Source organism: Labeo rohita, chromosome 12 (genome assembly GCF_022985175.1).
Source record: "Labeo rohita strain BAU-BD-2019 chromosome 12, IGBB_LRoh.1.0, whole genome shotgun sequence".
In the NCBI taxonomy this organism is placed as follows: domain Eukaryota; kingdom Metazoa; phylum Chordata; class Actinopteri; order Cypriniformes; family Cyprinidae; genus Labeo; species Labeo rohita.
In genome coordinates, this window is record NC_066880.1 from 25,719,088 (window position 1) to 25,736,428 (window position 17,341).

Below are 17,341 nucleotides of genomic sequence, written 5' to 3' on the forward strand. Positions count from 1 at the left end.
TGTTTTAGTACACAAAACTATTAGGTACTCATAGAAATTCTCCTATTCACATGCCCTAATGTTGGGCTGTATGTTACTGTCACTGGATGGGATAAATGTCCTCTATAAAGCTTTTCTCTGAGGTACACTGAATGCACTTATCTCTCATTTGTCTTTTCTTTTTTTCTCTTTTTGTTAATTGTGTTAGTACAGCCTCTGTGACCACTCTCTAGTTTTCACTAACATCTGGCAGAGGACATTTATACAAGCGCAGTCGGTTATGTGAATCTAAACAGATCAGAAAATGGATGCGTGTAAAAATTGTGGATCTGTGCATTAGGCCTCACAGTGTAAAGTGATGCTAGATGCATCAAGAGTGCCATGTAGCTCATATACAGTCAACCCATTGCTTTGATTTTACATGAAAGAGGATTGTGAGGAAATACTTTTATTTTTTGAATGCACAAGTGGCAAAACACTGCACTTCAAAATGTGTTGGTCTTCATTGTATTAAACCTGTATCACTATGAGTATTTTGTAAGTACAGCTGTAATAGGACATTGTGTCTCTCTCAGTGCAAGCATTCACTCTGAACTACTCGCTCTGAACAAATTGTCTGTGCTAGAAAGGACTAAAAAAGCACTGAAGAGAAACAAGTTAGTTGTAATGCTAAATGGCTCTATAGTACGTGACTGTGCACATTTTAGGAGGTTTGAGAGGCAACTGAGTCGTCAAGTTGCTTGTAATTACCGGCTAAATCAATTTAGTGTGCGCGTGTTTGTGTGTGAGAGAGAGAGCGCTGGTGTGATTGGTGATATGTCCTCCATTTACTCTTTTAAACAGAAACACTGCACTCGATTCAACAAACATCCCCCTAATCCTGGCTTTAATTGTTATGATACTAATGGATGGATACTGCACCATTAAATCCAATCATTGTCGGCTCGCAGAAGTATACAACTATACCATATTGTTTTTGTTCTTGTTCTGTAGCACATTCAAAAGTGTTTCCATGACCTTTTAAATATTGATCATGTTCTGTTTCTGTAATGATTGTATTAACATGACTCCGATAGTCTGGTTAGACTTCATGAAAAAGCATGAAAATCTGACCAAATTGGACAACTAGCAGTGTTACATATCATTAAGGCTGAGAAAAGAACATGACGCTGCAGACAGCAGTTTTTATGTAATATATGTTTATGTAACAGAGGCCAGCTGGTAGGTGCTGTGCAGGTAAACCTCACTTCCTTGATCAGAAAAGGCGCAACTGACGCTAGGGGCTACAGTCTTTCGCTTCCTTGTTAGTGCACCCACCTCCCATGCTGGAGACATAGGTTTGAGTACTGTTCAGGGGTGCGTTTCCCAAAAGCACCATTAGCTAACTATGGCCGCAAGTTCTGTCTTACCAACATAGTTCAACGATTCAGTGTTTCCCGAAACCATAGTTCAAACGAACATTCGCAAACAGTCACAAAGTTACGTGGTTGGAACTACAATTCTCGACCTGTGGTTAGAAGCATAGTTCCTTGTTAGTAAGACATATGGGCTCAATAAATTATGCTCTTGGGCACAATAAGAAAGCTAACATGCAGTACAATCTATATCTTTCACTCGATCTAAATATAAACACATTTTAATGTATTTTTAAGCTTCCTCTGTAAGCGCTGTTTTTGGGTTAAGGCTAGAAGGAATACAGCTTTAGCTACTAGGCATGCGCACATCAAACTAACGTTATTTTTGTCACACTGTACAACAGTAAAACTGTTTTTGTATTATAGTAAGGTCTAAGTTTAGGGTTAGGGTAGGTGTAGAAAAAAAACAATCCAATAGGTAGAACAATTCATTTCATTGTTAGTTTCTGGTCGGAGCTGTATCCCTTCTAGCCACAACCCTGTTTTTGAAGTGCGCAAGCACATAAATGCCTAAGGGAACCCCGGAGTATGACGTAAGAGGGAACCTGCAATGAATCAAACATCAAATAAAGCGAAATGAGGGGAAAAAAATAGTAAATTAGTCATCAGGTGCCATATTCAATATAGCTGCATTTTAGAGATCTTTAATCAGTTAAATAACATATGTTATTACTCAGTGATGTCATTAACAATGGCCCTACATTGTTGAACTAATGTGGTTCAAACGACAGAGATGTGACCGCGTTAGGGAAACAGTTATGACTAGCTAGTTCGTTTTCACAACAATGCATCGTACTATGGAGGTTAATCAGCGAGTTGCATCGCTGTACAGGAAACGTACCCCAGAGTGGGTGCGAGTAGGATCCGGGGAGGGGTACACTGGTGCCATGACCCGGATGGTAGTGAGGTTTAGGGGGGTGAGTGTAATAGAGGCCAGCTGGTAGGTGCTGTGCAGGTAAACCTCACTTCCTTGATCTCATGACGCACACTAGCAACTGGCACCAAGGACTGCAGTCTATAGTCTTTAGTTACATTTACACAGGCTTTTAAAAATGCCGGGTAGCCGGTGTTTCATATGTGCTTGGCCAATCAGCGTACACTTACGTCACTGATAGTTCTTATAGAACTGTTTAAGACCCAATTCTGAAGTAGGAGCTAATTTCGTTCCACTAAACAGAGTTTCTAGAACTAAATGTGTTCCTAGTTCCCATGGTGCAAACACGGCAAAAAGCGGGTACTTCGTACAATAGTTCTAGGTACTATGAAAAGGTTCCTAATGTGTGAAAACCCCTTATCACTACATTTTTGTCATCTTTTTGTCTTATCGTTGTGTTTTATCTTACTGTATAACAAAATCAAGTGTTTGTGCTTTTACAGTTTTTGTATTTTTAATAAGTTTTGCAAGAGTGTTTTGTTATTTAGTTGAGTTAAACCCTTCATAAACACATTTTTATTTTATCCCTTCAAACTGTTTTACTACACAAAACACTATTACGTACTCATAGAAATTCTCATATTCACATGTCCTAATGTTGGGCTGTATGTTACTGTCACTGGATGGGATAAATGTCCTCTATAAAGCTTTTCTCTGAGGTACACTGCATGCGCTCATCTCTCATTTTTCTTTCTTTTCTTTTTTCTCCCTTTTTTTGTTAAATGTGTCAGCACAGCCTCTGTGACCACACCCTAGTTTTCACTAACATCTGGCAGAGGACATTCATATAAGCACAGTCGGTTATGTGAAACAGATTGAATTTAAAAAAAAATGTATGCGTGTAAAAATATTAGACCTGTGCATTAAGCCTTATTGTAAATGCAGCCTGTGTGATGCTAGATGCATCAAGAGTGCCATGTAGCTCAAATACAGTCAAGCTATTGCTTTGGTTTTACATGAAAGAGGATTGTGAGAAAAATATTGTATTTGTATTTTTTAATGCATAAGTGGCTCAACACTGCACTTCAAAAAGTGTTGGTCTTTATTGTATGAAACATGTATCACTATGAGCAGTTTATTTTGTAAGTACAGCTGTTAAGAGGACATTGTATATCTCTCAGTGCAAGTATTCGCTCTGAACTGTTCACTCTGAACAAATTGTCTGTGCTAAAAAGGACTAAAAAATACACTGAAGAGAAACAAGTGACAAACAAGCTGTAATGCTAAATGGCTCTATGGTACATGACTGTGCAATTTTTAGGAGGTTTGAGAGGCAACTGAGTCGTCAAGTTGCTTGTAATTACCGGCTAAATCAATTTAGTGTGCGCGTGTTTGTGTGTGAGAGAGAGAGCTCGTCTGATTGGTGATATGTCCTCCATTTACTCTTTTAAACAGAAACACACTGCACTCGATTCAGCAAACATCCCCCTAATCCTGGCTTTAATTGTTATGATACTAATGGATGGATACTGCACCATTAAATCCAATCATTGTCGGCTCACAGCAGTACACAACTATACCATATTGTTTTTGTTCTTGTTCTGTAGCACATTCAAAAGTATTTCCACGACCTTTTAAATATTGATCATGTTCTGTTTCTGTAATGATTGTCCCTTCTATTTACAGTGGGCAGCACTGTATTAACACAGCTCTGATAGTCTGGTTAGACTTTAACTCCTTAATATAGACTCCATTCAGGCTTTCTATGGATCACCTCACTTTTTGTGTGCTATATATTTTAGCTTTATTAAATGTTATTAAATTAAAGAAATTTAAGAGTAAAGACAGAAAAATCTCTCATTGATTTACAATGAATGTGCAGGATTTAACTATTTAAAGCTTCTTTTGTGATGGTGATAAGATACTACCTAAAGGTTTTTACTGTTGTTGGTTTTATCTTTGCAGATAACCCACATCATGCCATACTTTCCATCTCATATCATGATTTGTTTTTCTAATCTGTAGCGTCATGTTCCATTAGGACTAGCAGTGCCATCATAACATATTAACAGCGTTAGGGAATAAACAAACACGCAAACATCTTTATGGCAATCAGAGGGAGGAGGAAAGCCCTCTGTACTTTAAAATTAGCACAATCAAACAAGCTTCATCTGTCACTAACACTCTGTTTAGTCAACATTTCAAACACTTGCAAAGCAGATGGCAAAAGTCAAACTGCAATGCACGTCTAAAACTTAATTCAGTGTGTTTGATTACAAAAGAATAACATGATAACATGTTTAATCACATATTTCTGTGATTATTTGTAATTGATTTGCATATTGTAAAAGTGATTTTTTTTTTTGTTGTTGTTTGTGCAGGAAATATACACATAACTTTGTATATTTCTAAAAACAAACCATGAATAACTATACAGCAACTCTCCAGACAAAGTTTCTATATTCTAAATCTGAATTTTCAAAGAGTGTTTTAACATATTAGTGGTGTTTATCCTGCTATGTAGTTTATGATTCGTAATTAATCAAAACCTTTAAAATACATATATTTAGAACGGAGTGATTTTACAATCAATAGTAGCATTTGATTTTTGTAATACCTTCTTCTGTGTGCTGTCAGTGCTGGTATTGGTTCCCATTAGTTTTAATTAACACAAACTCCACATGGAATAGAACATGCCAGCTTATGGTAAATCATTTTTAATCTTATAATTATTTTGTGTGACCTTGAAAAAATCGAGAAAGATGATCAAATAATTAATATAGCACAGTAGATTTAATATAGCTTTGGTAAGTTTCCTTTTTGGTAAAAAAAGATGGAAATGCCACTGCAGTTGTACCTTGACCTTGTTACAACTGTGTAACATAATCAGTGTTTCATTATATATTTTAATTATAATTAGATATCATGTAATATATTTCATTTATGGACTGACACATCATTACACCTGCAAACACACACACACACACACACACACATACAGAGAGAGAAAAGTCAACAAAACAAAAGTCCCTTGAAAGTCGCATATTATCGTTAAGAGATAAATCTTCATTTGAATCCCTCATTATGCCCACATCAGGGAAGAATTGCTGTAATTTGCTCTCGCTGATCTGCTGCCTGGAGAGAATTTTAATTTGCTACGCTTTCAGTGAAATGGTCCTGCCACTTAGGAAACGTTGGCCCATCTCCATATAAACTCTGCGTATCCCTAACACACACCTGATAAACTGTAATCAAATGTTTTTTTTAGGTTGTCTTTGCGTGCCAAGCATTGTCACAGATGATAATGTCTAATGTCATTAAAGGCCTGAGGGTGTTAACATTCATCTGAGTGATAAACAAACAGTGTGCCACTTGTCCTTGCAGCGAACCAGTGTCTAGCTTTTCTCCTCTATGGGCATATCATTGTCTTAATGTCTGTTTTGAATCAGTAGTGTTAACACAGATTCATAATGCGATGAGGCCTGTGAGCTTCATTGCCATTATACTGCTCAACACTGACCCCTAGACTAATGTCCCCTAAACTATAAAGGAATAGTTCAGCAAAAAAATAATTAAAAACATGCTGGAAATGTACTCACCATCCAATATGTAAATTAGTTTGTTTCTTCATTGAAACAAATTTGGAGCAATTTAGCTTTACATCAGTGCTTACCAATGGATTCTCTGCAGTGCTTGGGTGCCGTCAGAATGAGAGTCCAAACAGCTGATAAAAACATCCACAAGTAATCAACACCACTCTAGTCCATCAATTAACATGCTGTGAAGCCAAATGCTGCGTCTTTGTAATAAACAATTCCATCAAGACATTTTTAACCAGCTAAAATATTATTTGTCCATAATATTCCTTTCTCCAGTAAAAAGTCATCTCGTCTGAATCAGGAGAGAAATATGCAAAGATCAAGCATCGTTTACAAGCAAAAACAGTATTAAACAAATATGTCTTGTGGATTATTTTGAGGTTTATCCACACACGCTCAGTTCTTTACAGTTCTACATTATTTATCAGAGTTTGAGGCAACCTTGCAAAAACTTAACATACATTGTCTTCGAAACATCTCAAGGAAACAGTGTTTCATCTCATGCATTTAAATCTGCTAAACATTTACAGACTTTGTCACATCTGACAGTCCAGTTTGAGATAGAGAATTAAAATACTTTCTAGATATGAAATATCAAGGTTTTATCATCATAATCTCTCTGACTTTATTTCCATACTGTTATCTTCTCACAGGAGAGGCTACGGGCATCAGGAGGTATGTGTTTTTTATTCTTTGGAATTGCAGTGTTGAATGATGTCTCATCTTGAGATGGTTTTATTGGCCATCATTTTTATCAGTTGATGCTATTTGATAGTGACAGTGATGAGAGAGGAAATAAGTATTTGTCAAGATCTCGTCTATGAAATTGCTGAAGGCTAGATCTGTCGGTTTGGAGTTTGCTCATAACATTTCTCAAATATTTTTGCTCTTAAGAGGTTTGATTTTATGAATTCCAACATGTTAAACTGAAACACAGCACTTCAAGTGGCTTATTGCTTTTATAAAACAATATGAACTAAACAAAATATGAACTATACTAAAAATATGAATTAAGAACTATCTGCTTTATAATAAGAATGTTTAACTTTTGAAACTTTTAACTTTTGCTTTACTATAGAATTCTGTTATCTCTATAGTAAGTAGTTTTTGTTTTTTTGTTTGTTTTATGAAAATATTAAAATTATTGAAAACTGTGCATGTAAACTCAGATTAATTTATGTCTTCTTTAAAAACGCAATTATACAGTGGGGTCCTAAGGTCTGACAACAGTAGTAAAAAATATTCAATTTTCAGTTTTTCTAACTGAATAGTTAGAAAACTCAGTTTTCTCATTCACACTGTTTTATCAGTGAAATTTGAGTGAAAATCTAAGCTACAAATTAATTAGGCATTCTAAAATGTTTTTTACACTTTTTCAAAACCCTAAAAATTTATTATTTGTTGATTTAAATTCTGATTTTTTTTTTTTTTTTTTTTTTCAGTTGCTGATTTTAAAATGTAATCACAGACTTGTGGATCCAGCTGAAATTATTTCATATTTTCTATCATTCACTCTCACATAGATTCAATGTAATATTCCTTCTTTTCTCTCTTGTTTCTGCACTGTTTCTCTGCTGAATGCTGTCCAGCAACAGCAGTTGCTTCGGCCTTCTCTCTTAAGACCAGAGGTAGAGAATCTCAACTTTTATACTCGCAGAAAACGGTTTCTGTTGAGCTGAATGCGCCATTTAATTTTTTACAATATCATTTCTACAGTCTCTCTCTCTCTATGTATATATCTATCTATATCTATCTATTTATCTCTCTCTCTCCATATATATATATATATATATTCACTTCCAAGAAGGGCTAATGTTGGCACGTAGCTTTTACCAAATGAAGAAATAAGAAATTCCTTTTTTTTTCCTTTGTAATGGGCAGCACTTTCGTCTGACATCCCCAAGGATTTTGCCTAAAGCAATGCGCTCTTTGAATTATAACTTTTTGCTCTGCTCACAGGAACTCTCTATGGAGTCTGGTATCGACCCAGGACAGGACTATTATACACAGGATTACTATAATTATGACCATGGGTGAGTGTGCCTTCATCGATGTGCTGCTGGCCCAAATCAAAATTTTCAGACATGACTTGGGCCTGCTTCATTTAATAAATCAGCATTTCTAGGTGTATTTTATGTGATTTCCAGATGATGAATCTTGTCATTTTCTCTAAACAATGCAGGCCACCTGTTTGTGTCTTTTTGACTGTATAATAGCAATAATAATTTACTGATGACTGTGCAAGGTGAGCTGTCCATATGGAACCCAATTAGCATGGAAAAAATAAAAATAGGTGTTATATATTAATGGCCCCCTGAGGGACGTGATGGTAATTGCAGACTATCAAAGATATTTGAGAAAAACTGAATGCTAGCCAAGTTTTTTTTTTTACCGTCTTATACAGTAGGTCATACAAATGCGATCAGTAGCAGTTCCCCTGCTGTATACCACATTGGTCTTTAATATATCATTCTATTCTCAATAAATCCAAATGAAAACCTCCATGGCTACAAGCTAGTGAGGATCAATATAATCCTGCATTTAACCCATTTCCTGTTAAATGGGCTGCCTAAGCTGCATTTGGGTTCAGACAGCCTGCTGCTCCCAAGAATATTCAAAGTCCTTAATGAAGGTCTGTTTTGACCTTTTCCATACAGTGTTATGAGGGTCTGTTACTAAATCTTACTTATTGGATTTTCCTTTCACTTCTGTGCCCCAGAACTTTCGTAAAGTTTTAGTTTTGATATAGGGGACAGAAGGGACAAAGTTTTTGCTTATTTATTCATCAATGTTTGCACTGATGTGTCTGTGTGTGTGTACCTGGTATTCCATACATTACGAGGACCAAATGTCCCCACAAGTATAGTAATACCAGTAAATTTTGAACTTCTAGGGACAGTTTTTTGGTTCCCATGAGGTAACATACAAATAATATAGAATGGAAATAGTATTTCATATAGTTTTGGAAATAGAGCATTTTGTGTGAGGAGTAGGGTTAGGGTAAGGGGATAGAAAATACAGTTTGTAGACTTTAAAAATCACTGCATCTATGGAATGTCCCAACAAAAAAAGTGTGTGTGTGTGTGTGTGTGTGTGTGTGTGTGTGTGTTTGAGGTATATGCAATAATCTTGTATACCTGCCTTTTAGTTATGACTTGCCTCAGTATGGGAGTCGTCGGAAGCTGATCTCTCCAGCAGGGATGTATGATGAATATGGAGAGGTGATTATGGAAGATGATGGCAGCTACTACTACAGCCCTCACGAATCTGAGGGAGAGGTATAACATTTTTTCTGTTTTCTTAGTTTAATCCAATACAACATGCAGTATTTTATATATATATATATATAAAAAAGTTACTTTTATCCTGCCTCTGGCTTAATGCCTTTACAGTCAGGGTTTCCATGCTTTCGGCACCTTGACCTTCACTTGAAAAGCATTGCAAATAGCAAGAAAAAAAGCCGAAGTGTGCACAGTATACAGTAAAAATAGTGCAACCAATGAAAAACATTTGAGCTTAGAACAGAAAAAATCATGCTGATTATTTAGAATTACTGTAGAACAAAAAAAAAAAGTATTAAGGTCATTTTTTTTTACTCTAAATGTTCTGAAATGCTTTTGATGATGTTACAGTGTAAACAGATACACACATAGTCAGTAATATCTAAAATATGACCCTCACACAAGAGCACATTTGCTTCACTGTGTAAGTTTGGGTGATTTTGGGTTGTTCTGCAGAGCATGGGTAACCGTCTAGAGCAGGGATGAGCAATTTTGATCCTGGAGAGTTCAGGATTCTCTTTCCTACAGAGTTTTGCTTCATCCATTATTGAAAATTGTAGGCAGGTGTGTTTGATTGTGGATGAAGCTAAACTCTGCAGGACAGTGGCTCTACAGGACTAGAATTGCCCATCTCTGATTTATGTCATCATTCCCTCTTCTATCATGTTATGATTTTTGCTGGCACCACCCATGTAATGATATATGATGCAGAATGTCCAGTAATCATCGATTTCACTTTGAAGAGTCAGCAGCCAATGGAGTTACAGTTAAAAAAGTTTTAACTTTAACCATCATGTTAATACATTTGCATGTTAACATTATACTGGGGGTTGTACCTTTTGTACAAGGTTGTACCTTGACAATTCTCTCAGTGCATTGGACAATGATGAAATGAGTCATATGAATTGAGTAAATATTCTGAAAAAACCCTAGACTAATATCAATGCAACAGGTTGCGAGGCAAGGCAGAAGGCCAGCTCCCTCTCCAGGCAAGGCTCCACCACGAAGGCCCCCTAGACTAGCTTTTGGAGACCAACCTTCAAGGATTGAACAACACCTGCCTGGACCAGTTGAAGGCAGCACACACCCTTACAGCTCAAAGGCTGAAACTTTACTCAAAGCACCTATAAAACTCGGCCAAATGTTTGACAGAAGATCCGGCCCAGCTCCAACTCCTTTCCACCTTCCGTGGAAGAACAACAGAATATTTCCCATCGTAGCTCCTGAGGAGAAAGGAGGAAGTACTGATGATCCCAAAGCATTCACAACACAACTTTCAAACACTGTGGAGAATGGCATGGTCATTAATGGCAGCTATTTTCAGACTAAAGAAGCCATGCCTTCAGCAAAGACAAGACTTGGCAATGTTTTGAGTCAGTTGAATGTCTTTAAAACATTGCAGACTCAGAAGAACACTGTTAGCAGCATTAGCGGGACTGTAGATCATGGAAGTAATAGAAGCACCCCGTTCTTTTGGTCACACGGTGAGTCACAGAGGGAATCTCAGAGAATCCCTGGTGGTGGTGTGGAAAGTGAGCAAGAAAGAGGTAGGAGTAGGGAAGATATCATTCAACAGTCTTACACTGGAAGTGCCATGTCATTCACACCTTTCCATCCATACAGACTCCAAGAAGGTGCACATATGAGTAGTTTAGACTCTGATGAGGATCAAGACCAGAGTCCTCTTGATTCAGACAGGGAGAGCCAAACAAAAACTCAGCTAGATGACACTGAAATAGAGTCAAAGACTGAATCAGATTCATACCGAGAAACAGAGACAGAACAAGAGTCAGACACAGACAGAACGTCGGAGACAGAGAACGAGTCAAGCTCGGAGGAAGGTAGCAGTGGAAAAGAAAGTGTCAAATCGGAGGATAGAGGAACAGTATCATCTGTCAGATCTTCTCAGTCCAGACACAGCAGAAAAACATCTCCAAGATCAGTAACCTCCACCTACAAGAGAAAGAGCAGCAGATCAACTTCAGAACCTGCAACTACGTCCTCCCACATGAAAGCATTAGAAGAGACAATCCTAAAGGAGGATGAGGACGATAAGGAAGGCGAGCGGCAGATGGAAGAAGGCCGAAGGTCCTCTAGGTCTAAAAGCAGTAATTCTCTGGAGAGAAGACGTGATTCAACCTTCCACAGCATGAACAGATTCTCTATGACGAGCAGTAGTGCAGCAAAGGCTTTCGAGGTCGACAAACTCTCTCCTATAGATGAGAATGAAGAAAGGGAAATGACTTCAGAAAGAGGTGGTAGCCCAGGTGATAGTTCGAGCTCTTCGGATGGAGCAAGAAACCGTAAAGTGGACGGGGAGGATGAGGAGTCTAATTCGGATGCAACTGAGACCGTCGGTGCCTCCTGAATTATATTCTGATATTTTCAGTAAGACTGGCCATTGCCTTTATTTTGTTGTGTTGAACTTTTTATTGGCCTTTTGAATGCCTTCGTCTGGTTGGAGTTCTTCTTCTTGTTTTCTTCTTGCTAAGCACAACTTGGCATTTCTCCTTAACCTTTGCTGAATAACATGCATGCCATTTCATCTCTAGTCTTACCTTTACGGGTCACCCTTCAAAAGTTTAGGTCAGCAATTAATTTTCAGATCAAAATAAGGTTAGTTTTTGTTGTTTTTAAAAAAAATCCAATGCTGTTTGGTCCATGAACACATTACTTTTAATGAGCTCATGAAGGGACATTAAGTGCGTGTTTGGTTGTTTTGCTTTTTAATGACAAACAGTGGTAGTCCGGGAGGGACTCTTCTGAGGAAGCTGATGTTTTAATTGAATATTCATCAAACCTGCTTTATTCATTGTATTCTGATTAAATTATCTTGATAATTAACACACTATATCAATCTTTCCAATAACCAAACCAATATTTATCAATATATGAAACAAATGGAACAAATCATGCAGTGCAATCTACAAACATTTATAAATGAATGGAGAGCTATAAAAAAAAAAAAAAAATCAATTAAAACACCATTGAAATTTCCTCCTTGGACAGAACGCCACTGTTGTGTGCTGTGCAAAAATAAAAAGGTCTGTTATCCTGCAGTCATCTTAAACACCTGTTTTCTTTTTTTCAGTATGGTAGAAAAAGAGGATCAAGCTTATTGTAGACCGTGAATACGAGACCAGTTCAACTGGAGAAGAAAGTGCACCTGAATCGCACAGGAACCGCCTATCTAATGTGAACAGCCACAGCAACATTAATGGGAGCGTATACTTGGCCCAGAACGGCTCAATAATCCGGACACGACGGGTCGCGCACACCAACAACATCAAGCTCAACTCTCCAATACGACTGGGAAAGCACTTTAAGAAACTGGACAAACTTGCTGTTACGCACGAAGAGCGAATTCCTTTAAACAGCCCTGTAATCACAGGCGCCTCAGCAGGTGAACAGAACCTCACAACCAGGCCCTCCAGTGGATCCCTGGCCTCCAGCACTACAGGCCCAGAGAGCATAGCTTCGAAATCAAATGTGGCTAAAGGAGGGGGTGAAAGAACACAAAATGGGGATGAACAAGAGTCCACAGTGGACAATCAGGAGGTGAGGGACCCTTTAGGATCACATAGTGACCGCACCCAGTCAGATGAGGAGGAGCTCTGGATGGGGCCTTGGAATAACCTGCACATACCAATGACAAAACTGTGACTTCTGATGCAGATGCTCTATTGTCTTAAAGAACTGGAAGGAAAAAAAAGAATCTGCAGCATAAAATGATGAAATTGCACTTTCATTCAGTATTATATTTGCTTTTTTGTGGCCCTGAACTATTAGCTTCTCAATGATTGTTGCATTCATAAGTACCTTAAAAATCAAACATGTTTTTGGTCCATTTGTTTCTCTTTTTTCTTTTTCTTCTTTTTGGATTTTGTTACAGATGTATGCTTTCATAAATATTTTTTGTGCTTTTTTATAGTTTTAAAGGCAAAATCAAATGTCTGCTGAAGTGTATTTTTGGTAAACAGTCAATGAAACAGTCAATGAAAATAATTGTGATGAATCTAATGTGCACTTATGCACTATACATTTGCTTAATGCCACAGTCATTTGAATGGACTTGCACCAGAGTTCAAAGTGCTATATTTTTGTGCTTTTTTTATACCAAGTTATATCAAAACAGAATTATTCAGTATATGGTCACAATCTGTTAAAGATACTTGCCAAATTGAAGAGAACAACTTTTGTTGCTATTGTTTTATTTTAATTTGTTTATATATATATTGCATATATATATATATATATATATATATATGCAAACTGCTCTCATTGTGCAGCCTTTGAATATTTGACTGTTCCTATAAGGCAGAGAAATGGGCACGTCAAATAAACATTCCTGGTACAAAAAAAAAAAAAAAAAAAAAAAAAAAAAAAAAAAAAAAAAAAAAAAAAACCTTCATTTGTCACTATTTTAATCAATACAATATAAAAAGAGAGACAACATAATTTCTGCTGATTTAAGTAACACTATTAACATCTTTGTTTGAAACATAACATTATGTAAGTGTAAAATTATTTTGTCAATGATCTTAAAACGGTAGATCTGACTACATCAAGAACACTGATAGTAAGAAGAAAGTGCTACAAGACAATATATCGTCTGATCAAGTAAGTAGTGCATCTGCTGCAAAAATTAACAAACCATATGTGACCCTGGACCACAAAACCAGTCATAAGGGATTTTGAAATTGAGGTTTATACATTATCTGACAGCTGAACGCATAAGCTTTCCGCTGATGTATGGTTTGTAGGACAATATTGGGCAAGATACAGTTTAAAAAGTCAAAAGGGTACAAAAAAAAAAAAAAATCACCTTTAAATTTGTCCAAATTAAGTTCTTAGCAATGCACATTAATAATTAAAAATATATTTGATATATTTAAGATATATTTAAATGTACAAAATATCTTAATGGAACATTATCTTTACTTAATATCCTAATGAATTTTGGCATTAAAGAAAAAAAAAAAAAACTTTTTTTTTTTTTTTTTTTGACCCGTGCTGCTTATGACTGGTTTTGTGGTCCAGGGTCACATATTCATTCTTCAAAGACACAATATTAACCAATTAACCAATCCCCAAAGTCAGTCATCTTGGTGACTGAGCTTTTAAGGCAGAAGTAGTGAAACAACACAGCTTGACTATACTATCCATACTGTATTCCAACTGCTTGAAGGGATTTTAGTAGTCAGGATGTTACACAAACACTGGATTTGTACATCTGCCAAACTATAGCCAATGTTGCTGTTGTGTCCGGCTTGGTCAGACCGTGCAAGCAAACTTTTGCGATTAGGGTTATGATTCTGTTCAGTGACGCTAGTGGCACAGAAATGACACACTTCACCTTTAAAGGCATAAGCAGAGAAATACCAAAGCTTGAATGCACAGGGGTCACGAGAGAAGAAGACGAAGACAATTTGCCCATGAACACACTTGACGTCCATCTTTGAAATTGCCTCTGCTACCACTGTGACCTTACCCAGCGATCCTCTCTTTCTTCAATTTCCTGTCAAATTAGTTTCATCAGATGATGCCTTAAAACAACCCAGACCCCCCTGGCTATCATAATCCATCACGGAGTGTCAGAAGAAAGGTAAAACGAGGTTACCGAATGTGTAGCCTTAAAATGAATTAACCGGTTATTGAAAATCATTCCTTCTCTATAAAAATATTGGTTTTACGTTTATTTGAAAACACCTGCATGTTTTGAGTATTTTATCTGACATAAAACATGAACATCATTTACTCACTCGTTTTTGTAGGACTTTTTCTCTTCCGTTGAAACGTGAAGTAATTGCCAAGTGCTGACTGTACTTTTTTCCATTCTCCCTGGTGAAAAAACCAGCATATGCTGGTAGGTAGGTTTTGATGCTGGTTTAAGCTGGTCCTTAGCTGGTTTATGCTGGCCCTTTGCTGGTTCATGCTGGTCCTTGACCAGCAACATGACCAGCAAAAACCAGCAAAGGACCAGCTTAAACCAGCATCAAAACCTACCTAACCAGCATATGCTGGTTTTTTCACCAGGGCTGTGAAGCTGAACGGTGATGAACGCTGTCGAGCTTGAAAAATGATATCAGAAGTCACAATAAACTTAGCCCATATGATAGTGCGATGCATTTACAGTTTTTTCTTAAGTGATATAATAGTTTTGTGTGAGACACAGAAGCTTTAAATCTTCCCCTCGTGGTTCCGAGCACGTGTTTTTGTAATCTTTGCCATTAGCTGGCTTAAGCGTCCATTTGTTTAAAATCATACCAGCATTTCCGCTGTTGAAGTAAAATGTTTCTCCACTAGGTGGCACGAGACTCTTATATTTGTGCTGTTAAAACTTCTGACATTGATAGGCTATGTAAGTTCTGAATATGGTTTGGTAATTTTAAGTAATTGTTTTTGATTCAAGAAACATGTCCGTTCCTGTCAGTGAACTAGCTCACATAAGCTGGCACCCTTGCATAACGTCATATGCCTCAAAACTCGTCAGCCTAGAAGTTATGAATAGAGATACAAACCTCTTTGGACGACGTGTTTTCTTTCTTTTCCATTAAACAGCCCTTGGGGGAGACACTAACGTCTGAATCATAGTATGAAAAATGCCAAGAGCAAGAAAAAACACGATTATCTTGGGCTTGGCAAAGTAATTACACTTTAAACGATTATCCTTGCCTGATGAGCGCATGTTAATAACGTCCTGAGCTCTTTGATCTGCAGATCATGATACCAGCAGTGCATTATTTCAAACAAACATCCAAAAAGTAAATAAAGTCAATAATTACAAGCTGGCGTATATGTTATTACGGGTACCTGCCCACGCGTCATGGATATTTAAAATTCTATAATTAACCATCAGATCAGAGACAGAGAGAGCGTTTCAAAGTATTAAACTGCACATCCTGGAGCCAATGTAAAGTGTCAGGGTGTGTGAGCATGTCTTTAAAAAGGACTAAATACATAAACACACACACTTTTTTACCTTCACTCCACTGGCCGCCATCCAAGAGCTCCCAGCCGCCAGTTTGGCCTCAGTGGTTAATGGGTTTGTGGTCATGTTTTAAATGCATTGAATATGGAGAATACATCTGACAGTCTCAGTGTCAAGCTGAAGATCGTTCTGATTGCGGTAATTAAGTGTGGATGTCTTTGTTGTCTGAAAGACAGTGCTTTTGTTTTCATTGGACACGAGCGACAGGCGTATATCGTGGCCCGAAGGCCTAGCGAAGCAGGCTAATTCACCAGACTTGCAATGCGAAACCAGACATAGCAACTATTTTTGTGAACTGTGTATATTTGGAGCCATTTTTTGGCTAGTTTTTGGTTTCCTAAACTATATGCTAAGTGTTCCTCTTCCTGTGTAATTTATATCCATACAGAGCAAGTTAGTATTTGAAAGATGTTTGTGATCATCTTGACGAAAAAAAAAAAAAAGAAAAGAAAAGAAGCGCACACGCTGCTGCACTTGCGAACACGCTGCATGCTCTCGGGGAGGAAAAAAATTGATGGCATCCCACCCAAGCATTTTATTATTTCTGAAAGGCAAGGCATATAGAAAAATATAAGTTTGGCAGTCTGGCTCTCGTAATGAAGGGGTTGATCAGGCACGGCTCCAGTGCAGACATTTGAAGATATGCCTTGGCCATCGTGCCACCGAAACCAGTAATATAGCATGTCACAGGAATATAGAAAAGAGTAGTATGGTTCTTCATTTGCCGTCATGCGTGCTGTTTGTACCTGCACGCTTGTCAGAGCTCCCGCTTTATGACGCATTTGTTGAGTGGAGCTGACATGCCGTAAACAAACCCATACTTGCTGTCTGCAGCCAGCAGTTTTTTTTTTTTTTTTAATATTTGTCTAGTACACTGTAAAAAATCAAAAACACACTTTGCTGAGTCAGCTTAAAATAATTTGTTACCCTGCTGCCTTAAAATTTTACATTCAGTCAACTAAATAAGTTTATTCAGCTTGAAATGTTGAATTGTACTAAGTAACAACTTAGATATTTGTGTTTGCTAAACTTAACAGATGGGTAAGTAACCCAGCTGCCTTAAAATTTTAAGTTGATTCGACTCAAATATCTAAGTTGTCACTTAGTATAATTTAACATTTCAAGTTGAATAAACTTTTGTTGAGTTGACTGAACTTAAATTTTTAAGGCAGCCAGGTTACAAATTATTTTAAGTTGACTCA

General features: G+C 37.2%; 1 protein-coding gene across 1 annotated transcript in view; it reads left to right on the forward strand.

Moving 5' to 3' along the window:
* pcdh15b (protocadherin-related 15b) overlaps nucleotides 1-11,539 on the forward strand; it is a 245,671-nt gene extending 234,132 nt beyond the window's left edge. Inside the window, exons 34-38 of the mRNA XM_051124508.1 lie at nucleotides 6,521-6,542; nucleotides 7,457-7,495; nucleotides 7,827-7,900; nucleotides 9,016-9,145; nucleotides 10,101-11,539. Coding sequence (XP_050980465.1) covers nucleotides 6,521-6,542; nucleotides 7,457-7,495; nucleotides 7,827-7,900; nucleotides 9,016-9,145; nucleotides 10,101-11,516 — 1,681 coding nt within the window. The 3' untranslated portion in view covers nucleotides 11,517-11,539. The remainder of the gene's footprint in view (nucleotides 1-6,520; nucleotides 6,543-7,456; nucleotides 7,496-7,826; nucleotides 7,901-9,015; nucleotides 9,146-10,100) is intronic.
* The last annotated feature ends 5,802 nt before the right edge of the window (nucleotides 11,540-17,341 follow it).